This window comes from Labeo rohita, chromosome 23, assembly GCF_022985175.1.
Source record: "Labeo rohita strain BAU-BD-2019 chromosome 23, IGBB_LRoh.1.0, whole genome shotgun sequence".
NCBI classification, from domain to species: domain Eukaryota; kingdom Metazoa; phylum Chordata; class Actinopteri; order Cypriniformes; family Cyprinidae; genus Labeo; species Labeo rohita.
This window is the reverse complement of record NC_066891.1, coordinates 20620267-20646184: the sequence shown is the minus strand read 5'-3', so window position 1 is coordinate 20646184 and position 25918 is coordinate 20620267. Positions and strand designations below refer to the sequence as shown.

Here is a 25918-nt window from a genome sequence, read left to right as displayed (position 1 = left end):
TGTGCATCTGTTGTCACCCATGAACATGAATAACAGCACATGTGCGAGGTCTAACCTCTGCTGTAGACGTCCTCAGTGCCAGGTTTGGCCTTACAGAGGCTGAGTCGAGCTCTTTTGGCAGAGGGGGGGAACTCCGGAGGGCTGGAGTCCAGCAGCGCTGAGCTCTCTGAGGCCAGGGGAAAAACACAATACTCAGCTGGAAGAGACACAAGTGGATTTACATTACTCACTGTTACAATCAACATGCTCACACATGAACTGTGAATAATGACATTTCACAACTGTGTTGTGAGAACTACTTCAGCAGCTAGCTAAAGTAGGTATCAAGAATGATCTAATCACTACAGATAAACATTTAAAGTGGTACTTGACTGGTCACAGTTAAACTCTAACTTTATTTCCTCGCAGAAAAACAAGAGGCAGGATTTATCGCGTGAACCAATCATAGCCAAACATAACCAGTCATATCGCGATGGAGGCATCTCCTATTCATTCTCAGTTACCCCCCACCAAGCTCACCACATGCTTTAGAGGGTCTGTTAAAACTCAGTGGGCTCAGGGGAGGCGAGAGAGATGCGGCCTCCTGCTGTAACTTTATCTGCTGGTGTTGGACAGTTTTACTTTAGAAAAACAAGTGATTTATATGCTTTTCTGAGGAGACTCTGCCTCCCTTGCCTCCTCCTCGGAAGTGCCCGATATACATATGTGACCCTGGACCACAAAACCAATCTTAAGTCACTGGGGTTTATTTGTAGCAATAGCCAAAAATACATTGTATGGGTCAAAATAATAGATTTTTCTTTTATGCCAAAAATCATTAGAAAGTTAAATAAGGATCAAGTTTCATGAAGATATTTAGTAAAATTCTTACTGTAAATATATCAAAACTTGATTTTTGATTAGTAATATGCATTAGAAAGAGCTTAATTTGGAAACTTTAAAGGTGATTTTCTCAATTTTTAGATTCCAGATATTCAAATAGTTGTATCTCGGGCAAATATTGTCCTATCATAACAAACCATACATCAATGGAAAGCTTGTTTATTCAGCTCAAATTGACTGGTTTTGTGGTCTAGGGTCACATATTAGATTACACTACCAGTCAAAAGTTTTTAAACAGTTAGATTTTTTCAAAGAATTCTCTTCTGCTCACCAAGCCTGCATTTATTTGATCCAAAATACAGCAAAAGCATTAATATTGTGAAATATTTTTACTATTTAAAGTAACTGCTTTCTATTAGAATATATATTTAAAATGTAATTTATTTCTGTGATCAAAACTAATTTTTCACCATCATTACTCCAGTCTTCAGTGTAATGATGCTTACACTGACTGGTGTAATGATGCTAAAAATTCAGCTTTGAAATCACAAGAATAAATTGCATTTTAATATATATATATATATATATATATATATATATATATATATAAAAGCACTTATTTAAAAAAGTAAAAATATTTCAGAATTGTACTGTTTTTGCTGTACTTTCGATCAAATAAATGCAGGCTTGGTGAGAAGAAGAGACTTCTATAAAAAACATTAAAAATCCTACTGTTTAAAAACTTTTGACTAGAAGTATGTCGTATAATATGTATATTAAAATTAGTGCATGTACACTCATGGTAATACCTGTAGTATTTATTTATGCTAATTTCAATACATTTTATATAAAAATATAAATATTGTTTGTCAAAAATCATTTATCAATTGTTGTGTCCAGACATGTTAATTAAATTACTTTTTACCATTACATTAATGCAAATTTGGGTGGAAATGTGTTTAATTGGTATGAAAATGATGCCACAGTTAAAAATCTTAATAATCTTAAAACAAGCTTATTTTTCTTTAACCAAAATATATATTTTTTTCTTCTGATTTTGTGCAAAAATGATGAGATATACAGTCTTGTGAGCAAGCAGACAGGCAGCTGTTAGACTCTTACAAAGCACATCTGTAATCTCTGTGGAAAAAAGCCAGCCGTCTATGAAGTCGTAAAGTAATTAGATATGCTATTTCCCCTTTCTGATTCGACTGTAAAACCACACTACCAGAGACAAGCATTTTTGCTTGCTCATCCACAGTCGTTAAAAATATTTTCAGTGTCTTGATGCTAAACTGAAACATCTGTAATTACCCCTAGGTTTTTTGATTATCAACTATATGAAAACACTTATTCTTTTTTTGATGACTGTCAAAAAACTAAATAGTTGTTAGTCAAGTTTCAACCATAATGTTTTAGAAAGATACTAAAGCTCCTGATGAACTTGTTTAAATGAGATGAAACACCCTAAACCTTGCCAACAAATGTCTGCACCAGCTCAGCTTGTGAATATTGCCTTAAGTTAATGTGATGTCGGGGAGTAGAAAAACAAGTATGAGGTTTCTCCTAATTAAGTTTCTTTATTAAAAAGTGCTCCTTCTAAACAGCACAAATTTCACTGTCATACAAAATGAATAGAAAACAAACATAATTACTGAATATGTAAACACGCTAGGCAGGGTTTATGCACACAAAAGAGTCACTGAACTGATCTATTACTCACTGTTTTTTTTCCCAGTAGAAAGGGAAAGACATAATATACTTCACACTTCTAAGAATCTAACGGCTAAATTACTTAGAAATCCCCTGATATTTCCCAGAAACATTAAGGAAATACACATAAATGCATGCATTTTTTGGTTTTGTTTTTGGTTTTTGTATGTTTGAATGATGAGGCTTCAGTTTAATAAAACGGAAACCCTCCAAAGCCATTGTGAAGTCCATCCTGCTCTCTTGAAAACTCGAGGAAAATACATTTAAATCTGATAGACCAGCTCGAAAGAATCCCAATAAAGGTCTGTGATCAGACACGCTAAGCCAGTGAGTGTGAGAGCGTAAGTTGCCAATACCTGTCTGAGCCCTGATGCCTAAGGCAATACCACAAAGATTTGACAGCCGTAAATTTCCACAGAATTTAAACACCCTTTGTTTACAAGGTTATATACATTCTATGTAACTTCCTGTTTATTCATTCTTTTGCTATTTTGATTTATTTTAATCACAAAAGTATATATAAAATATATAAATGTCTTTTATTTTGAGATTTTTTAACAGATCGGTGTTTGTTGATATTGATTTTAATTTTTACATTTGGATTACTCCACCGTTATCTAACATCCATTTAAAGTTAAGATAAAAAAAACACTAATATTTTAATAACACTGTTAAATGTAATCTTAAAAAAATAGGTCTTGGAGGTCAACTACACCGAGACTACAAATGAATTCATAACATTCCCACTTTGATAACTGGAGAAAAACTTGACCAACAAGTTAAATTACTTTCCTGTTGCTTACACTTTATATGACTTAATAAGTTGGCAATGCTTGAAATTCTGCCAGCAGAAACCACTCTAACGGTTTAAGCACGTTTTTATAGGTTTGCCTATTCTTGTCTCGTTGTCTCGTTGGTTCACATTACCCTTTTATTTTGATATTTTGTCTTGTATTTTGATAGTTGTGTATTTAGTGGCTATAAAAAGAGCACTTGTCTGAATGTCATCGTATTAATAACAAAATATCAAACCAAGTGGCATCTACAAGCAAATGATGCTACATCTTTTCTCAGGGCTAACTTCACTTTTCTGGGCCATTTTTGCTAAGGACATCTAATGATACCAATAACGATAACGATAACAAACTAACGATACCACATTGGTTACTGGCCAATATACAGAAAAGTATGAATTTTTTGGTATCTCTTAATTTTGAATATTTCAAGATCATTTCCTGAATTTTTACATTTAGATTAGTTTTATCTTAATCTATGGAAGCCTGTTTCCACCACTGAATAAAAAATAAAAAAGGTAATTGCGACTTTTTATCTCACAATTCTGAATTTTCCTTCTCACAATTACGAGTTTACATCTCTCAGTTCTGACTTTCATTCTCAGAACTGTGAGACATAAAGTCGTAATTGTGAATTATAAAGTCAAAACTGTAAGATATAAACTCGCAGTTCTGAATTGCGAGAAAAATCAGACTTTTTTCTCAGAATTGCGCAAAATAAACTTGCAATTCTGAAAAATAAAGTCACAATCCTGAGAAATAAAGTCAGAATTGTGAGAAATAAACTCGTAATTCTGAGAAATTAAGTCAGAATTATGTGATATAAACTTGCAGTTGTAAATTATAAAGTCAGAATTGCGTTATATAAACTCGCAATTGCGGGTTATAAAATCATAATTGCGTGGAATAAATTTTCAATTCTGAGAAATAAAATCACTATCCTAAAAATAAAGTCAGAATTGTGAGAAATAAAGTCAGAATTGTGAGAAACTCAAAATTCTGAGATATAAACTTGCAATTCTGAGAAATGAAGTCAGAATTGAGTGACATAAATTTACAATTGTGAGTTATAAAGTCAGAATTGCAAGATATAAATTCGCAAATCTCACTTTTTTCTCAGAACTGTGATACAAACTCGCAACTGCGAGTTATAAAGTCAGAATTGCGCAAAATAACTTTGCAATTCTGAGAAATAAAGTCACGATCCGAAGAAATCAACTTGGAAATTGTGAAAAACAAAATCACAGTTCTGAGAAATTAAGTCAGAACTGCGAGATATGAACTTGCAAATCGGACTTTTTTTCTTAGAATTCTGAGAACAAAATTCTGATCAGTCATTTTTTCCCCTCAAAATTGGACTTTATAACTTGCAATTGCAAGTTTATATCTCACAATTCTGAGAAAAAACTCCAATTTGCGAGTTTATTTTATAATTCACAATTGCGAGTTTATATCACGCAATTCTAACTTCATTTCTCAGAATTGTGAGATAAAAAAACCTTTTTTTTTATTCAGTGGTGAAAACGGGCTTCCATTTTAATCTAATGTTCACGCAAAGTGAACCTTTCAAAACACTAAAAATTAAATAATACTGTTAAATGTTATTTTTAGCAAATCTCAAAATTAATATGCATTTTTCATACTGTACATTATAATGCTGAGTTGCCTAAATTCATGTCTGGTTTTAGTCTTTAGTGTTTTATTATAATTTTATTTATACAAAATAGTACAGAATTTTAATATTGGCCATCTATCAGTTACTGGCCATAACAAAACAATTTATTGACTAAATTGCTCTACCAGAATTGCCTTGTGAATTAAAATTGTAACATTGGTTCTTGAGCTATATTTGGTTAAAATGAACGCTACATGGATTAATACTTTGTAATACAATGCAATGATACTCATGCATTTAAGCCTTTGTCAGTGTTATATTTGACCCCAAGCTGACCCTTTACTCAAGGCAGTCATCTGACATGTGCTCACCTGCATTCTCTCTGGGTTTCAGGCCCTCCTGACCTTTGGGCAGAAAGCCATTATGAGCCCAGTCAAGCATGGGCTTTATCTGTTCTTCAAGACTGTCAGACTCACACGGAGGAAAAGTCTTCTCTGCTCGTATACTAGCCACCTGAGGACACAGTGGGAGAACAGTGTGTCAGAGTAAGTGTAAGAAAACAGAAACCATCCAGTTAAAATCTCCAGTGGAATAAAATCAACTTTGTGTACTGTGTCTAAAACAACACACATTCAGTAAGACTATCCTTTTCGTGGAAAAGGAGACAAATTGCAGATATTAATCATGGTGTATAGACTGCGAAAGGGGGGGGTACAACAACAGGGAGAGAGCGGGAGAGAGAGTAAGTAAAGTACAACCAGTCCTGTCGTTCTAGTGCATGTCTGGACTTGGACGCTTTTGTTAAGTTTGTTAGGAGGTACGATTCACAGAGAGATAATTAAGGAACCTCTGGGGAATTCCAGACTTTCCAGATGAGTGTTTGCCCATTTTATCTCGCACATAAACACATACAAACCTCAGAATGTACAAGTAAAGCCTCCAAGATTTCAGAACAGCAGGTGCAAATTTCTGTAATCATCCTCTATTAAATGTACTAAAGATGTTGTAAATTGTATTGTTGTGTCTAACTGCCCCATAGGCAACAATTGTCTGTAAGTGTTATAGAACAATGAACATAGACTGATGTCTGCTCTCACCTCCAGGGCCTGGAAGATTGCTCTGCGGTAGGAGGCCAGCTTGGTGTAGGATGACTGGTTGAAAAACTTTGGGAAGGCTGTGATGGAGTCAAGTTTGTCAGCAGACACCTACAAGATACACATGACACCAGGGTCAGAAAGCAACCAGGGTTCAAGTCAAGAATGCTTGATATTCAAAACATGACCCTGTAATTAATACAAGTTTGTGATATATTATATTTCATAATATATTATGTTTCTAAATATACATCATTTCTTGATTTGTGATGCATTGATTTACTTTCCCAGCTCTTATATATATATATATGGTATAAAGTATCAGTATTACCATGTGGTATTCAAGTGATGTCACCACCATCAGCTGTAGTTTATTTAAACCTGATCAAGCCTGGTGAAAATACTGGTGTATGCCTATTGTGAAAATTATGGTAATCTCGAAGATATACTGTAAAATACTATTACCTAGGGCTGGGCGATTTTTCTGATTTTATCAAATCATTTGAATTTAAGGTTTTGGCAAGTTTTTTTTTTTTTTTAAATCGAAGAATCACGATTTAGAATAGAAATATTACCAATCATTATAATTAGACACTCCGACAATATGCCAGTGCAAACAGTAAAGAGAAAAAAAAACCCCGATCCAACCGCATATTGGCGCACGTGATTAACCGCTCATGTGTGACGCGCTCACATCGCTAGGTGCCATTCACACATAATGCGCTTTTGTGTTGACAAAGATGCGACACGGTGAACTTCTTTAACTTGAGCGGCTCATTTTTAAAATGCTGATTCATACACAAGACGCTGCGAGAGAAGCGAGTGCAACAGTCAAACGTGTCCATGTTCACATAGAAAAAACTATGGAAAAGCAGCATAATCGAATAAAAAACCTGTGAAGAACTACTACTATTATGTCTGATATTTCATGTTTGCATCATGGTGACAGGCTGAAAGCTGCTGTTTATTGTTTTTACAGAACATTTATAGTCCATAACAGTCTACTGGTGCTTAATCTTCAGTTATTTTGAATTTGAATTACCTTGACTTTTTTGAGATTTTTTTTAAAAGCTTTTTGCTCATATTATTTCTGAACATATAATATGTATAGGACAAGTTCGTACAAGATGTAGTTGTAGTTTATGTATTTTTTCTGCAAAGATATTTAACAAGTGATCTGTTTAACATTTACATCATGTTGACAACTTCATGTGATTTACATTTTTTGCCATGTCATCCAGCCCTACTACTACCTACCATTATTTTAATGTAAATAATTCAAATTTACATTTGGGCTGGGTGATATGGCAAAAAATTTAACTCTCGATTTTTTCAGAACACTTGACCAATTCTTGATTTTTTTACGATTTTTAACCAGTCAACTTGAAAATGTACCTACAACATGATTTCAGTAACTTTTTCTTTATTAACCCTCTAGTTAAAAAAATTCTAGTCCAAGTGCACCACACCTGAAGTTGTCAACATGATAGAAATGTGAAGCAAACCACTTGTTAAATATCTTTGCAGAAAAGATGCATGAACTACAGATACATCTTGTACAAACTATACATATTATATGTTAGGACATAATACAAGGAAAATGCTTAAAAAAAAATCTCAAAAGTCAAGGAAATTTAAATTCAAAATAACTGAAGGTATAACACCAGTAGACTATTATTAACTATAAATGTTCTGTAAAAACAATGAATGGCATCGTTCAGCTTGTCACCATGATGCAAACATAAAATATCAGACATACAGCAGTAGTTCCTCACAGGGGTTTTATTTGATTGCGCTGCTTTTCCATTGTTTTTTCTATGTAAACATGGACACGTTTGATTGTTGCACTCACGTCTCTTGCAGCGTCTCATGCATGAAACAGCATTTTCAAAATGCGGTGATCACTCTAATCTTCTTGCATGTTTTTCCTATTCCATTGCCCACGTTGCATCTTTGTCCAAATAAAAGTGCATTCTTTGTGAATGGCGCCTAGCGATATGAGCGTGTCACACGTGAGCGGTTAATCACATGCGTCGACATGCGGTTGGATCATTCTTTTCTCTTTACTCTTATCACTGGCATCCTGTCAAAAGTGTCTAATTCTAACGTTTGGTAATATTTCTATTTAAAATCACAATTCCTTGATTTATAAAAAATAAAATTGTCCCAAAACATTAAATTCGAATGAATCGATAAAATCTGAAAAATTGTCCAGCCCTAATTTACATTAACACTTAACTTTTAAAATAAAGGAGTATGTTCAATGGCATTTTAGCTTTTGCTGTGCTACTAAAATCATTATTGAAATTTCACAGCTATTAGTATGAACTACTGTGTTTGTTACCTCTGAGAATTTCCCATCACCAAACCACTGTAGCCAGCGCATCCCGTGGGAGGCCTGCCTCTTCCCTGTTGCTCTCCAAGTCACCACCATCCCTGGCCACCAAGAAAAGCCCTTTATCTTGCCCCAGACTAATTCTCCAATACCAAATCCTTTATTATCCTGAGGGGCAGAAATGTAAATCAGACACAGTTCAATATGATTTAATATTTTCTATTTAATGAAACCCGTATTAGGAAGAAGTCTTTTAGGAAGAAATGCTTTTCAGTCCTTTTTGTTCCCTGGACACTCTGCTAAATAATTTCATTTGTGTTCCACAGAAAAAGAAAATTCATACAGGTTTCAACCCGTAGATTTTAATTTATGGGTGAACTATCCATTTAAATAAGATGAACAATTAATATTATCACTGATTTCTTTGATCCAGTTAAACAAAAAGGAAAATCACTTGCTCTGTAGCACTGGATTGAGCCTGGACTGAGACACACGCGAAACCTCTGACACTGAGCTTGTCTGAGCATGACTCTTAATCAGTCAGGACCATTTCAACAGCCCTGTTGTTTCCTCACCTGTGCGAGTGTCTGTGAGTATTTATGAGTCTGTGGTCAACAGTGACTTAGCCGACGCTACAACCCGCAAAACCCCCATTCAAGACCTCTTTGTCTTGGTCATAAGTGCTCTCTAAGCACGCAGCTGCCTGTCTTAGTGACATGCAAAGGAGAATTCACCATGAGAACAAAGGCTGTTATCTTCACATTCAAACAGAGTCATTCTGTGAGGTTACTGTTACATGTCAGAGGCAGGTGGACAAATATAGGTACTCGCATGTTGTTTGAGCATGAACATAAAGAGGAACGGGACATGACAGGATAGGAGTGTGTGTGTGTGTGTGTAAGATGTACTGGTACCTTGTACTCAGGTTGGCTGACTGTGTCAGTAGTGGAGGTGGATGTGGTGCTGCTCTGTGCCGAGTCTTTAGAGTCCTGTTCCATGAGCTCCAGTGCGGGACCCTCAGGAACACTAGAAACCTACAAACACACACAATAACAAGTCTAAGTAAAGCTAAGCAAAATAAACGACAAAACTAAAACACAACAAAAATCAAATCAAATTCAAAATAGTTACAATGAATGTATATGGGGCAAATGTAAACAAAATATTAAAAAAAAAATCAAAACACAACAAATAAGAAAACAAACCCCCAGAACGTAAAGAAAACAAAAACTCAAATAAAATAAAAATAAATTAAATAAATATAATAAATAAGTACATAAATAAAAAATAAACAAAACAAAACATTAAATGAAACATAAACACATAATAAAATAAAACCAAATAAAAAATGAAAAGGATAGTTACAATGGAATGTCGCTGCTCTGACAGACTTCCAGTGCCACTACATTTCTGTCAGCACACATTTTATGTGTTTTTACAAACTGTGAGACAAGTCAAAGTGACTTTTTGTGGTAAGTTATGGCATGCCACAGTGTTGTTAATATATGTACACTACCGTTCAAAAGTTTGAGGTCAGTAAGACTTGTAATAGTCTTTAAAGAAGTCTCTTATGTTCATCAAGGCTGCATTTATTTGATTAAAAATATAGAAAAAAACAGTAATATTGCAAAATGTTTTTACAATATAAAATAATGTTTTTTATTTTAACATACTTTAAAATAGAATTTATTCCTGTGATGAAAAGCTGAATTTTTAATCAGCTGTTACTCCAGTCTTAAGTGTCACATGATCCTTCAGAAATCATTCTAATATGCGGATTTATTATTAGAATGATCAATGTTGGATAATATCAACAGTTGTGCTGCCAAATATTTTTTGGAACGTGTGATTTTTTTTTTTTAGGATTCTTTCATGAATAACAAGTTTAAAAAGTACAGTGTTTATTCAAAATATAAATATTTTATAACAATGTAAATTATTTATTATTAACACATTATTATTAACATTAATTATTTATTAATAAACTTTTAATTATTAACTTAATACATCCTTGGTGAATAAAAGTATTAATTTCTTAAAAAAAAAAAAAAAAAAACAATAAAAATGTACTGACCCCAAACTTTTGAACGGTAGTGTATATAATATACACAAGAAGAAACAAAACAGAACTCAATTTGAAACATACATGCTGTTCTTGCACACACCCGAAGTGTGCACAAGCATAGAGACGTATTTCAGACAGCGCGAAATACCGAGTTGATTCCTCTTTCACATCTCGCTGCGTTTAAGATACATAGCTACGCTTGAGGGTTGTGTCGCAATACTGGAAATATTTCTGTTTTAAACCACGAATGCGAGCCAATGGATATCACACAAGCAACGTGCAAACTTTGCGCAACAGTTATTCTGGTGAAGGTCTTAACTTCTTAACTTCAGTCAATTCACTATACAGAAAGTGAAAGTAAAAAAACTGACGAAGATTTCTAATGCTGCATTGACGGTGCATATTCTCTCAGAGATGACAAGAGACGAACGTACTTCAGCATATGCTGATAATGGTGTATAACTGTCTAAAATCAGCGCCAACCACAGGCCAAGAGCTCTAGTTCCATCCATGGTTGGTGTTTGCCATTGTTCGCTGATAATGACTGAACTTGTGAGCATAGTTGGCTAACAATGCTTCTGGAAAACACACTCCAGCTTAATCAGGTCCCTACCAGCCGGGTCAACTGGTCAAACTAACTTTATATTTTTATATTTCTATAATATATTTTGCTTTTTTTCAATTTAAAACAGTTTTTTAAATTCTTTCCAAACCTAAATGCCATACACACTTTGTCTGTCTTTGCTCATTTCACCACAACACAGACAAAACTATGGAAAAATGTCATAACATATTGAAGAGGACGAGCGGGGGTGATTTTCCCTACTTGAATTTCCAAGATCACTGTTTTGATTGGCTGGGGTACACATGTCTGACAACATAAAGACACAGTGATCGACAGATCAACTTAAAGGTGTTGAGTTAAGTGCGAGGAGCTGACAGTGGCATGACAGCTTTAATCAGCCGCGAGGGTGATCTCTGTACGTAGGCCTTGATTTGAGTGTGTCTGATGGACAGAAATTCACCTAAAGAATAAAGAGGCTTTGTCTGTGCAAATGTGAGCATTACCAGGTTGCTGTGATCCTGTTTGCTATGCCCCCTCTCTCTGTTGTGGGGTTTACTGTGAGCTGTCAGTCCTGCCTGGAAAATAGTCCTTGGACGAGGCCTTTGCCGCAAACCCGTCTCACAACCGGACCCAACGTCAGCCTTTTCCTGAAACCATAATGCTGTTACAGTAAGCTGATGAATATGTAGAGAAAATAATGATTAGTGGTTTGACTTTTAATCACTACTGAGTGGCTATTTATTTTTTAATAACTGCTTATGTCAATAGTTTCTTTTAATAATACATACATATTATAGTAATTACATGGATAAAACAACTTATTTGTGACCACAAAACCAGTTCTAAGTAGCACGCGTATATTTGTAGCAATAGCAAATAATATATTATATGGGTCAAAATTATCATCGATTTTTCTTTTATGCCAAAAATCATTAAGATATTAAGTAAAGATCATGTTCCATTACAATACTTATTTTTGGCCTTTTCGCATTTATTTTTTGATAGGACAGTATAGCAATGACAGGAAACAAAGTGGGAGAGAGAGGGGGGGGTGGGATCGGGAAAGGACCACGAGCCGAGACGCGAACTTGGGATGCCCGGAGCGCAACAGCACTACTTTTTTTTTTTTGACTATTAATATGCATTGCTAAGAACCTCATTCGGACAACTTTAAAGGTGATTTTCTTAATATTTAGATTTTTTAGCACCCTCAGATTCCAGATACTCAAATAGTTGTATCTCGGCCAAATATTGTCCTATCCTAACAAACCACACATCAATGGAAAGCTTTTTTATTTAGCTATTATCAGATGATGTATAAACCTCAGTTTAAAAAAACACTTATGACTGGTTTTGTGGTCATTTTATATTATATATATATATTATATGTTACTTTATTAATGTTACTTAATAAAATGTTCATATTCATGTTAGTTCTAATATTAAAAGATACAACTTTTGATTTTAAAAATGTATTAATGTTGAAATTAACATTAGTTAAGATTCCAAAATTCTGTAGAAGTAATGTTTATTGTTAGTTCATATTAACTAATGTTAACAACTGAAAACTTACTATAAATTGTTACTAATTGTTAATTGTATATTATATTATATTATATTATATCATCACATTGCTGAAATTAAATGATTTATTCTTTCTAAATTAATATTTTTTGTTGCATATTTACACTTTAAAAACAGGAATAGTCAAGTACTGAGCTTAACAATATATTTTATAAACTAATTTATAAACTAATTTTGATCATTTTACCTTAAAAAAGGTTAAAGGCAACCTGTACAGCACCTGCTCAGTCTGTAAACTACATGAATTCCCATAATCTGACTACATTTGGCTTTTTTTCTCTCTCTTTGCACTTGATGCGCAGGACAGATAAGCAGGAAAACTACAGAACAGATATAAAATAGTCAATTCTGCTTATCATGATTTATCTGATTGTAAGGAGTCTTTACAGTGGAGAATGAATAGCTCTTATCACCCTGAAGAGTGAAATGTGTTGATATGCATCACAACAACACACACATAGACATGCATATACATGCACACAGTTTGCAGTTAGCGCGCATGTGTGTGGCAGAGTGTTTGTTTAAAGGGGTGGTAGGAATGCTGCACAATGTGAACTTATGCAAGTCTTACTTCATTATGAGGATAATGCATAGAGGACCACAAACGTGATACCAAACTCAGGTTTCTATGTGTTTTTCTGCATCTGTTCAGATAGGTTTCATGATGTTTGTTTATGAATGTAATTGTGGTGAATGAATGGATGCATCTATGATTATGACTACTTTTCTCTTCTCAGTTATTTAAGAATACTGTCATTGATTTAAAAGAAAAATCCTTTAGTAAACCAACATTTTTTGTCCTGTTGCAGCCATGTGTCTGGAAACCGCAGCAAAATGAACTTTGGAATGTGGACCGTTCTGTCACTGTGCGATAAGATCAGATGTGTAGCGTGTAAATTCTCACCTCACTGTAGGAGGAATCCCAGGCGCTATCTTCCTCTGTTTCTGAGCGCTTACGAGATCTCTTTCTTCTGATGCTGTTCTCACTCTCATCTGAAAGAATAAGAGAGTTCATGACGAGGTATAAAAAATTTCAGACACTTCTACTGCACAATGCTTTATCCTAGGCTTACCTGGTTATGAAATGTAAACACCAGTAATCAGTTCATTAATTCCTTTGCATTGAAGGATAGTATGCAGTATTTGTAACAGTAATATAAAATCTGACTTAAAGGATTAGTTTGCTTCTAGAACAAAAATTTTCTAATAATTTACTTACCCCCATGTCATCCAAGATGTTTATGTCTTTCTTTCTTCAGCTGAAAAGAAATTAAGGTATTTGGGGAAAACATTCCAGGATTTTTCTCCATAAAGTGGACTTCAATTGGGATCAATGGGTTGTAGGTCCAATTTTGCTCTACACGATTCCAGCCGAGGAATAAAGGTCTTATCTAGTGAAATGATCAGTCTTTTCTTAAAAAAATGAAATTAGAAATGTATATACTTTTTAACCACAAATGCTCATCTTGCACTAGCTCTGTGATGCACGTCCACAACTTCACGCACTACGTAATCACATTGGAAAGGTAAAGCGCGGTTAGTTCTTTGTCTGTGTACATCTCATTTTCTCCTCCAACTTCAAAATAGTCCGACATTGTTTTACCTTGTTTTGTAAAGGGTGTTTGACTTTCTTTGCATGTTCACTTTGTAAACACTGGGTAGGTACTTCCATTTACATCATGTGTGACCTTTCCAAAGTGACTACGAAATGTGTTAGGTTGAGCTAGTGCAAGATGAGCATTTATTGCTAAAATGTGTATATATATATATATATATATAGGGTCTTTTTTGGAAAATGAACTACTGTTTCACTAGATAAGACCCTTTTTCCTCAACTGGGATTGTGTAGAGCCATTTGAAGCTCCACTGAATTTGCAATTTGGACCTTCAACCCGCTGATCCCCCTTAAAGTCCACTATATGGAGAAAGATCCTAGAAAGTTTTCCTCAAAAACCTTAATTTCTTCTCAAATGAGATGGGGGTAAGTAAATTATCAGGAAGTTTTTTTTTCTGAAAGTGAGCTAATACACTGTGTGCGACCTTAAAGGAGAAGTCCACTTCCAAAACAAAGATTTGCGTATAATGTACTCATCCCCTTGTCATCCGAGATGTTTATGTCTTTATTTTTTCAGTCGTAAAGAAAATATGTTTTTTGAGGAAAACATTTCAGCATTTTTCTCCATATAGTGGACTTCTAAGGTGCCCCACGTTTAAACTTCCAAAATGCAGTTTAAATGCGGCTTCAAACGATGCCAAATGCGGTTGTAAACAATCCCAGCTGAGGAAGAAGGGTCTTATTGGGTCAGATTGTCAGAAACAATCTGTTATTTTCATTAAAAAGTACAATTTAAATACTTTTTCTAAAGTAATCTCAAACGCTCGTCTTGTCTTGTTCTGCCTGAACTCTGTTTTGTTCTGCCTGAACTCTGTTTTGTTCCAGTTCATGACAGTTAGAGTATGTCGAAAAACTTCCATCTCATGTTCTCCCACCACTTCAGGACTTCGTCCTATATCGCTGTTTCACCTTTTTTGTTAAGGGTGTTTGATCTTCTTTGCATGCTTACTTTTCAAAGACTGGGTCGGTACTTCTGCAGCAATGTAGAGTGATTTTGAAATGATTTTTGAAGTTGAGGGAGAAAATATGATCAGAGTTTTTTGACATACCCTAACCGTCTTATAAAAATAACCGATCATTTCGCTAGATAAGACCCTTCTTCCACGGCTGGGATCATTTACAACCACATTTGGGATCGTTTGAAGCCGCATTTAAACTGCATTTTGAAAATTCAAAATCTGGGATCATATCAGTCCATTATATGGAGAAAAATCCTGAAATGTTTTCCTCATAAAACAATTTCTTTACGACTGAAGAAAGAAAGACATTAACTTTTTGGAGGTCAAGGGGGTGAGTACATTATTTGTAAAATTCTGTTCTGGAAGTGGACTTTAATAATTTAATAATTAAGCACATTTTTGACACTGTCTGTAAAACTGTTCCACTGAAAATACTTTTGTAAAAACATCAAAAAAGCTAAGGCACTGCACTAGGATAAACATTAAAACATGCTACTCAAAAAGTATAGCCACATTCATTTTAAGATAGCTCTAGCGTGACAGAATTGCTACTGTCTAAATTCCTGTCATAATCATTAGGATTCCTAGCATTCACATGTAAAAACACGTTTAAATTTTACAGGAATTATGTTGATAACAGTAGCACTAGTGATAAAATGAAAATTTACAGATTAAAACAGGTCTGTGTACCTGCGGGTGAGGCTGCGCCTCCGTTCTGTTTGGGGCAGAAAGGTGAAGGTGGCTCTGCAGCAGTCAGCGGGCTGTTCTCATTGGTCATCTCCAGACCGCTGTCGTTCTCTGACAATCCCTCTCCCACCGACATGTCTCCATTCACAGCAGCCTAAAAGCAGAAACATTGTGTTTACAACATTTACACAACTAACAATCTTCACTATCAAGCAAACAGAACAACAACAGGACTACTTCCCATATCACCTGGCACAGCTAAATGGGTGTGTGAGGGTACAAGTGTTTACTGTTCTCATTCATAAAAAAAGATACTCATGGTGGGCAGGTCCAAACATCTCTACAACATCACTGCCACTATAAAACACAGTGCCCATTATGGTTATTAATAAATGGTGATATTTAGCACCAGAGTCTGGGTAACGTAAACCAGACCAACCTTGACCCCTCGATTCTTTCTTTTGTAATAAGATGACAGAAAATATTTTACCTACTATTAGGAAAACTAGATGTATAAACCTGAAGAGAAGAACCTTCAATTTCACCTAGTGAACAATATTACACTCCATATTTCAACTATTCTTAAAATGGCTCAGAGAAAAAATAAATATATTTATATACACTACCAGTCAAAAGTTTTTGAACAGTAAGAATTTAAACGCTTCTTTTAAAGAAGTCTCTTCTGCTCACCAAGCCTGCATTTATTTGATCGTAAGTACAGCAAAAGCAGTACAATTTCGAAATATTTTTACTATTTAAAATAACTGCTTTCTATTTGAATATGTTTTAAAATGCAGTTTATCCCTGTGATTTCAATGCTGAATTTTTAGCATCATTACTCCAGTCACACGATCCTTCAGAAATCATTCTGATATGCCGATTCTAGTATCATTCTAATATTTTAGTTGCTCAAAAAACATTTATTATTATGTTAAAAACAGCTGAGTAGATTTTTTTCAGTTTTCTTCAATGAACAGAAAGTTTAGAAGAACAGCATTTATCTGAAATAGATCTCTTTTGTAACATTATAAATGTCTTTATCATCACTTTTGATCAATCATCGCTTATTAAATTTATCGATTTCTATAATTTCTTTCAAAAAAAGAAAAGAAAAAACATATATACTCCAAGCTTTTGAATGGTATAGTTTGTAATGTTACAAAAGCTTTTATTTCAGATAAATGCTGGTCTTTGAATCTTTCTATTCCTCAAAGAATCCTGAATAAAATTGAACTCAACTGTTTTAAATATTGATAATAATAGTAATAAAAAAAGTTTCTTGATCAGCAAATCAGCATATTAGAATGATTTCTGAAGGATCATGTGACACTGAAGACTGGAGTAATGATGCTGAACATCTAGCTTTGATCACAGGAATAAATTACATTTTAAAATATATTCAACTATAAAGCAGTTATTTTAAATAGTAAAATTATTTCACAATATTACTGTTTTACTGTATTTTGTATCAAATAAATGCAGGCTTGGTGAGCAGAAGATAATTTAAAAAAAAACATTAGAAATCTTACCGTTCAAAAACTTTTGACTGGTAGTGTATATACATAATCTCATGATTTACATTGATTAAATCAAATTTGGTTGAAAACCCCTAAGCAACTAGACATTAGATCTGTCACTTTTTCTGGAAATCTATTATGTACACAACAAAATAAAATAACAGAGTGTACTTTCTTCTGATTTGATTTGATGACGTGCAGAATACAAAAACCCTGGCAGTCTTGGCTGCTGTACTTTCAATTCTTTCAATTTAATTTCTCGTCAGGTTTCTTTTGTTGTGCCAGAAGCGGTTGTGTTATGACTTGAAGAAGAGACAGATGAAGGCCTCGAGAAGATCGGTCCACTGACAGAGCAAAGTGTCAACACAAAAAATACAACTAATACATGGCTGTGCTCTGAGAATGAATGTATCTATGTGTTTGGTCATGCCTCTATTGCTTGCAGATAAGTTGACATCCCTGAGCAACTGATGAGTTTTTAAGTGCCTTCTCTGATGCTGCTTGGATACACTAATGTTTCTCTTCTGGAGGTACATTGTTGTAAGTGCTAGGACTGTATCATGATTTCCACCAGAAAAAAAAAATAAAGTAGCACAACTGTTTTCAATAATGATAATACACTCTCATTACAGCCCACATTTGAACACTGCCAAAAAGTGAATTAGTGTTTCTGTATATGGACATGCATGTGAAATTCAAAAACTATACTAATGAACGAAAGCAGATAACACTGTTTTCTATAAGCACAGGCTGAAGACTATGTGTTCATGAATGTGGGAACAATACAGGCTGCTGTCGCATTTCTGGAACGTCCACTGGAATGCCAGACATCTTTTATGCCACAGCTGTGCTGCAGCGGATCAGAGGTTTTGCCAACATACACACAAACATGCACACACACACACTCCCACCAACCACAAAAACCACGTTGAATGTGTAAGTGGTTAGACTTTACATGCTCTAAATCAAATATGCTTTGTGCATGTAAATATTCTTCATGTACATTTTCAACTTAAGCTTCTACAAACCAATATGCTTTGCACTAATGAAGTCTCACATGTGTGTTTGTAGTAATTTAAAAGGAATAGTTCACCCCCCCAATTTTTTTTTTTTTGTAATTAATTACTCACCCTAATGTTGTTCCAAACTCGCAAGACCTTCGTTCATCTTTGGAACACAAATAAAGGTATTTTTGATGAAATTCGAGAGCTCTCTGACCCTCAATAGACAGCAACGCAACTGACACATTCAAGGCCCAGAAACGTAGTAAAGACATTGTTAAAATAGTCCATGTGACATCAGTGGTTCGATTTTAAGAAGCTATAAGAATACTTTTTGTGTGCAAAGAAAAAAAAATGCCTTAGTTCAATAGTTTCTTCTTTTCTGTGTCAGTCTTTAGCGCATGTTCATGAGATTGTCTATGGAGGGCTAGAAACTATCACGCTAGAACTATCTTAAAATCTCGGATTTTAACAAAAATATCTTAATGTGTTCTGAAGATGAACGAATGTCTTACGTGTTTAGAACGACATGTGTATGAATAATTAATGACACAGCTCATCCAAGCAGACTTGAGAGTCTTAAATGGATATTTCACTTAAAAATTAAATTATGCCATTGTTGTTATTTTTAAGCTATATTTAAGTTAATTGTGACCCTGGACCACAAAACCAGTCATAAGTGTCAAATTTCTGAAATCGAGTACATCTGAAAGTTGAATAGATAAGATTTCCATTCACGTATGGTTTGTTAGGATACGACAATATTTGGCCAAGATAAAATCTGGAATCTGAGGGTGCAAAAAAATCTAAATATTGAGAAAATCACCTTTACAGTTGTCCAAATAAAGTTCTTACTAATTAAAAATTAGGTTTTGATATATTTACAGTAGGAAATTTACTTAATATCCTAATAATTTTTGGAATAAAAGAAAAATCAATAATTTTGATCCAAATGATGTATTTTTGGCTATTGCTACAAATATACCCGTGCTACTTAAGACTGGTTTTGTGGTCCAGGGTCACAATTCTCCTCTCCTTCAGAAACTCTTCTTTGGTGCTCAAGAGCATTAAGTCACATAGGTTTGGAACAACTTGAAGGTGTTTATATGTGATTAAAAGCCTAAGTTAAATCAGTACAATCATATAAAGCCATCATATCTCTTCACAAAACTTGGATTAAACCAGATTAAAAATTTTATGGGTTTGGAACAAGATGAGGGTGAGTAAATGATTATAGGATTTTCATTTTTAGGTGAACTATCACTTTAAGTATGTGTTTTATAATAATACAATGACTTGAACATCCGAAATTTTGTCCCTCACATAGGAATGACAAACTAGGGCTCTATGAAATCCATTTTTTTTTTTTTTAAATTCCGTTTTTTCCGTTTTCATTTTTCTGGATTCTGTTTTTTTGTTTTAATTTTTCTAGACACTGTTTTAATGGTTACATTAAATTAAATTTTTAAGGCCCTATGAAATATGTTTTATTCATTTTTTTTTCCATGAATTTTCTGGATTCCACTTTAATGGTTTCATTCAATTTTAATACTCAAGAGCATCTCTAAACAATTAATTTTATAAAAACACAAATTTATTATTATTTTTTATATATATATATATATATATTTTTTTTAAATACTGTGTTGTGTGTTTACATTTTTCTGGAAAATAAATTTTGGTCAATAATTTTTGGGGCAAATATTTCTTAAAAAATAATGTTTCAATAATTTTATTAGTAGTATTGGTGCTATCATTACAATAAGTAATATATTTCTGTCACACGGGTTGCTGTGAACACCTTTAAGTTTCTGTGTGTATAAGAAGATTTCTCACAAGAAACGGTTACATGCTCATTAAGTGACTCTCAGAGCAGCTCTGGAGATTATGTTCATATGTTCATGGCTTGCGCGCCATTCATTCACACAGGAACATGCACAGCATCAAGGATTTATACTTATATAGCATTTTTGTGGCTTAATATTCACAGGCACTAGTCCATATTGTGCTTTAAGTGTACTGACCTACTTCTGATTAATTCTTAAAAAAATTTGGCAAATTCCGTGACGTTCCGCATTGTACAGTGAATTCCTTTTTTATGACTGGACTCCGTGATTCTGTCTGTGTTTTCCGCATCATGGAAATCATAGGGCTCTAGTCGAAACATGAATTATTGCTCCTGTCAACAGCATGATACATAGAAGCACCTCACGACCAAGAAAATCCCTCTATAGATCAAAGCAAGAGCTGCTCAAATCACCTTAGCTTAAATACACAAGAGTAAGCTCACATAAAACTAAACCATGTATTTCATTTAAGGAGGCAAGTAGAGGCTGGAGAGGTGAAAGGGTTTATGGGCTCCTTCAGTCATTCGGTTTATCTTTCTGCTGGCTCCTAATGACACCCCCTGCACTGGTTATGCCTAAAGGGGCCCCCGGCCCCAGGCTCAAGCTTTTGAAAGGCCGAAGAAAGTCAGCGGATCAAACCAGGTGGCTGAGATCCCCTTTATACAACGTAATACTACACACACACACACACACACACCAAGGGAAAGCAATGTGCGGAAACTCACTGTTATTTCCCAGAGTTTTGTGTGTGTCTGCTGCCATGCTTGCCAACCATGTGAACACACACTCTCACAATAGCCAAAGGCATACTGATGAGCAGAGAAGCACATCAGATAACAGTTATGTTAAAGCAGACATACATAATTCCAGACAAGATGCAACATGAGCAAAATGTGGAAGCACATGTCATGTCCTCAAACCTGTAAGACAACTCGTTTCAGCCAGTAGAGCCTGTTATCACACAATTAATCCACGAGTGAAACTCAAAATGACAACACAAATCATAGAGTATCCATTCTTAAAGGGACAGTTCACTCCAAAAATTAAAATTCTGTTATCACAACCATTCATCATTATATCATGCCAAACCTATATGACTTATATTTTGAAGAAGATTGGTAACTACACAGTTGACTGGTAACCATTGACTTCCACTGTGTGGAAAAAAAAAAGAAAAAAGAAAAGAAAGTCATACATATCATATAATGTATACAGCTGAGGTCAAAAATTTACATACACCTTGCAGAATCTGCTAAATGTTTTATTTTATCAAAAAAAGAGGGATCACACTAAATGCATGTTATTTTTTTTTATTTAGTACTGACCTGAATAAGATATTTCACAAAAAAAAAACATTTACATGTAGTAAGAAAATAGTTGAATTTATAAAAATGACCCTGTTTAAAAGTTTACGTACGCTTGATTCTGTGAATACTGTGTTGTTACCTGAATGATCCACTGATTTTTAGTGATAGTTCTTCATGAGTCGCTTGTTTGTCCTGAACTGTTAAACTGTCCGCTGTTCTTCATAAAAATCCTTCAGGTCCCACAAATTCTGTGTTTTTTCAGCATTTTGTGTATTTGAACCCTTTCCAACAATGACAGTATGATTCTTTTCACACTGAGAACAAATAAGGGACACATATGCAACTATTACAGAAGCTTTAAACACTCACTGATGCTTCAGAAGGAAAAACGATGCATTAAGAGCCAGGGGTGAAAACTTTTGAAAAGAATAAAGACGTGTACATTTTTCTTATTTTGCCTACATATCTTTTTTTGTTTTGTTTGTTTCATTTTGTATTGCCCTGCAGAAGCTACAGCAGATACTTTTGATATTCCCAGAAAACAAAACAAGGTAAATTTACTTTGACCTCCCCCCCCCGACTCTTAATGCATGGCTTTTTCTTCAGGAGCATCAGTGAACGTTTGAACCTTCTGTAATAGTTGCATATGAGTCCCTCAGTTGTCCTCAGTGTGAAAAGATGGATCTCAAAATCATACAGTCATTGTTGGAAAGGGTTCAAATACACAAAAATGCTGAAAAACCAAAGAATTTGTGGGACCTGAAGAATTTTTATGAAGAACAGAAGGCAGTGTAACCATTCAGAACAAACAAGGGACAGGATTAAGACTAACAACACAGGATTAAGAATGAAGTGCATGTAAACTTTTGAACAGAGTAATTTTTATAAATTCAACAATTACTTTCTCTCATGTACTACATGTAAACGTCTTTTATGTGAAATATCTTATTTAGGTCAGTACTAAACAAAAAATACCATGCATTTTGTATGACCCCTCTTATTTTGGTAAAATAATTAACATTTTGCAGATTCTGCAAGGTGTATGTAAACGTTTGATATCTTAACGGTATGTACATGCACACAGTGTGATGCAATTGATGTTTATTTGCTCACTTGCTTTTGGAAGCGCTGCTTTTGCACAATAGAAATGCTTGCATTATAAGAATATAATAATATACGCTTGCATTATAAGAATAAAATGTAACCAATGTGCGTTTTTCCTTACAGAAACAGCTTTTATAGAGAAATACTGCTATCGTGACAACCCTACACCACAGACTTCCATTTCTGTCAGGGCATTTTTCTTTACAAACTAAGAGGCGAGTTAAAATTACTCTCTGTGGTTACTGACAGCATATGAAAAATTGTGTCAGTAGCTTAACCCGTATTTAACCCAAGCATTCCTTCAAGTTAAAAAGAAATAATGATGATGTTAAAACTCTGACATGCTACAACAGAGTGAAGTTCAGAGGCATTTAAAATGTCTCATAATACAGATTTGTTAGTACGGACTAGGTTCAGTTGAGCTCAAAATGAGCATGTGTTCTTGGGCATCTGAATGATCAGTGTGCTTCTCTCTCCTCCCTGGCCAAGCAGCTGGTCTGTGGGATCCAGAGCACTTCCTCAGCCAGGTGCAGCGTTCAAAGAGCCTGCTCTCTCTATTTATCTCCCTCTTTGCGCTCTATGGAGTGCAGGATCAGAAGAAAGTAATGAAGCGGTCTTGCCTCATTTACAGTCAGAAAGAATATGAAGAAAAATCCGTTAGAAAGTAAAAAAAATAGAGACAAAGTTGAATCGAGCTGCCATAAAAAAAAACCTGTTAAAGCAGCTCTTCCACCAAGAGAACCAGACACTACCATTTCTCCCTCTCTCCCACCTTTCTCTAATCCCATAAATTCCACTGCACCTTTGGCCTCGTTTTGAACCCAAAACACCAGAGACGAGTGAGACACCCACACCACTCCACACCTCCACACACTGTTTATGTGCATGAAAGAGAGTATAATGGGTTCTGATGTGAAAGTAAGGCTGATATCATTCCAGTGATGCAGACACTGGAACAGTGTGTCAGGGTGGATGTTGGATTTTTAGCGAATGGCAGTCAACACTGGAATATAGTGAATAAGGCTGCACAATATGTGTGATTTTTCATTAAACCACTATTGCCATTCATTGTGATCGCAAAACCAGAATGTTTTTGAATTCTGTGTTCCCCCCCAAAAAAGGGAGTATGGGGTGGGTAAACCATGACAGATCCTTATGCTTTGTTTATCTTACCGTGGCAGTCATCTTATCACTTTCCGCCATGATAGCGGAGGAGTACTTGTTGGATGGCATCACTATTTCAGTCGTCTTTTTCCTCTCTGTTGAGAAAAAGAAACATTAGACTTGGATGGATGACAAACAGAGGCAAAACATAGCAAATCTACAGATGTGAACCCATTATGACTTCAAAAAGCATCCTCTGAGAAACTATTAATGCATGAGTGTTTTAGACTATAACTAAACATTGACCTCTGTCTCAGCTAAACACATGGTCGTATCTTGATCTCAGGACGCAAGTACTTAAATTTCCTTCAAGAACAATGGATAGAAAAATGGGTCAAATAATAATGACTTTATATACTGAATTTGTTGCAGGTGTGATTAGGTTTTACTTCCAATTTCTGACTTTCAGTGTCTGTTTCAGGTAATGATTGTCTAGGTGAAGCCATTATAAGACCACAGCGGCCTAGACGAAACAGTCGGAAGTTATATTATGCCTTAAAGGAGTAGTTCACTTCCAGTACAAATATTTACAGATAATTTACTCCCCCCCCTTGTCATCCAAGATGTTCATGTCTTTCTTTCTTCAGTCATGAAGAAATTATGTTTTTTTTGAGGAAAACACTTCAGGGATGTTCTCCACATAGTGGACTTCAATGGTGCATGCGAGTTTGAACTTCCAAAACGCATTTTAAATGCAGCTTCAAAAGGCTCTAAATCAGGGATTCTCAACTGGTGGGCCTCAGTGATCCTCCAGGGGGCCCGCGAGATAGCTTAAAGTTAATTTAAATATTATCCTAAAATTGTTTAATTTCATTATTAATGTTTTAAATTAGAATGATCAAAGCACGGCCTCTCTCGTGTTATGTGAAGTAACCTATGTAGATTTTTTTCACTACATCCATGAAATATACATTAAGTAGTTCTGTAACATCTCCTAATTTCCACAAGATCTCGACATAAACGTTCCCGATAAAATATTTGTTATTTAGGCTAAGCATCAACATTTTAAAACCACTGCTATTCTTAACAGAAAAGCAAGCATCGGCTGCTGCGTGCATTTCATGGCAGAATGCCAGCAAACAGCGCTCCCTTAAAGCTGACATATCAGTTCATCGCGATCTCATATAACACAATGAATATATGCACAATGAATCTTCCACAATGTCTACACTTTGTGTGTTGTAATGAGAGGATTCGCGAGCACTGTTAAGCAGTGAGTGGATTCTAACTTAAAGACCTTTGATTGACCAATGCGTTCCAGAAATCAACAGATGGCTACATCGCTCAAGCTGCAAACACGTGTTTTAAATTTAAACTGCCTATTCTTGCGCCTGTTAATCATTTTTATGTTATATTAGCTGTTTTTGTTGCTTTTGTGCAATAGATGACTAACAATTTATATGTTTTTTATTTTATGTTTAGATATTTCTATTTTGCGATTCTTGCGAATCATTTTATTTTCTCGCATCCGGCCTGCACCCGCACTCGTCCATCAAATTTTGTCCCGGGCCGCACTCTGTTGGGTCATGTCCCGCAGTACTCCCGCAGGAGTGTAGGTCTCTTCTTCATCTCTTGGCTGCATGAAACAAACCGTCGCGCTAATGTAAAGGTAAAGACGATCAGAGTAATAGTAACGAACGTGCGCGTGCCTAATATATGACACTGTTGTTTATCAGAGTCGTACATTAGGCACGCATAAGTCTATTGATTCACAACCTATTCACGCTTTCGGGGCTCTGATCCCTAGTATTTTTGCGTGAAATTTCAAAACATTTGCATAGTTGTCAAAATGAATGTCCTGTAAGTGTTTTATAATGGATGCTCACCCATAGAGAAGGATCTTGTGAGGCTCAGTGGTGTTTATGCACATATGAGCATCAGCATCAACAGAATTAGAATGTATTTGCTGTATTTTTCATTTGTATGTTTTATTGCAAAATTGACTGGAGAAGGAGGGGGGGCCCTGGCGTAAAAAAAGGTTGAGAACCCCTGCTCTAAATGATCCCAGACGAGGAAGACGAGGTCTTATCTAGTAAAACAATTGGTTATTTTATTAAGAAAATTAAAATTTATATACTTTTTAACCTCAAATGCTCATCTTGTCTAGCTCTGCGTGTGCTCTGTGCATTC

At 35.0% G+C, this 25918-nt stretch overlaps 1 protein-coding gene across 2 annotated transcripts in view; it reads right to left on the bottom strand.

Moving 5' to 3' along the window:
- dnmt3bb.1 (DNA (cytosine-5-)-methyltransferase 3 beta, duplicate b.1) overlaps positions 1 to 25918 on the bottom strand; it is a 48924-nt gene that overhangs the window by 17586 nt on the left and 5420 nt on the right. Inside the window, exons 2-10 of one of the 2 annotated variants that reach the window (XM_051095835.1) lie at positions 23798 to 23883; positions 15852 to 16002; positions 13492 to 13580; positions 11507 to 11650; positions 9288 to 9407; positions 8383 to 8541; positions 6042 to 6149; positions 5316 to 5457; positions 56 to 196 (exon numbers count right to left, since the gene is read on the bottom strand). In XM_051095835.1, coding sequence (XP_050951792.1) covers positions 56 to 196; positions 5316 to 5457; positions 6042 to 6149; positions 8383 to 8541; positions 9288 to 9407; positions 11507 to 11650; positions 13492 to 13580; positions 15852 to 16002; positions 23798 to 23857 — 1114 coding nt within the window. In that variant the 5' untranslated portion in view covers positions 23858 to 23883. The remainder of the gene's footprint in view (positions 1 to 55; positions 197 to 5315; positions 5458 to 6041; positions 6150 to 8382; positions 8542 to 9287; positions 9408 to 11506; positions 11651 to 13491; positions 13581 to 15851; positions 16003 to 23797; positions 23884 to 25918) is intronic. The other variant, XM_051095836.1, reaches the window with a different exon arrangement.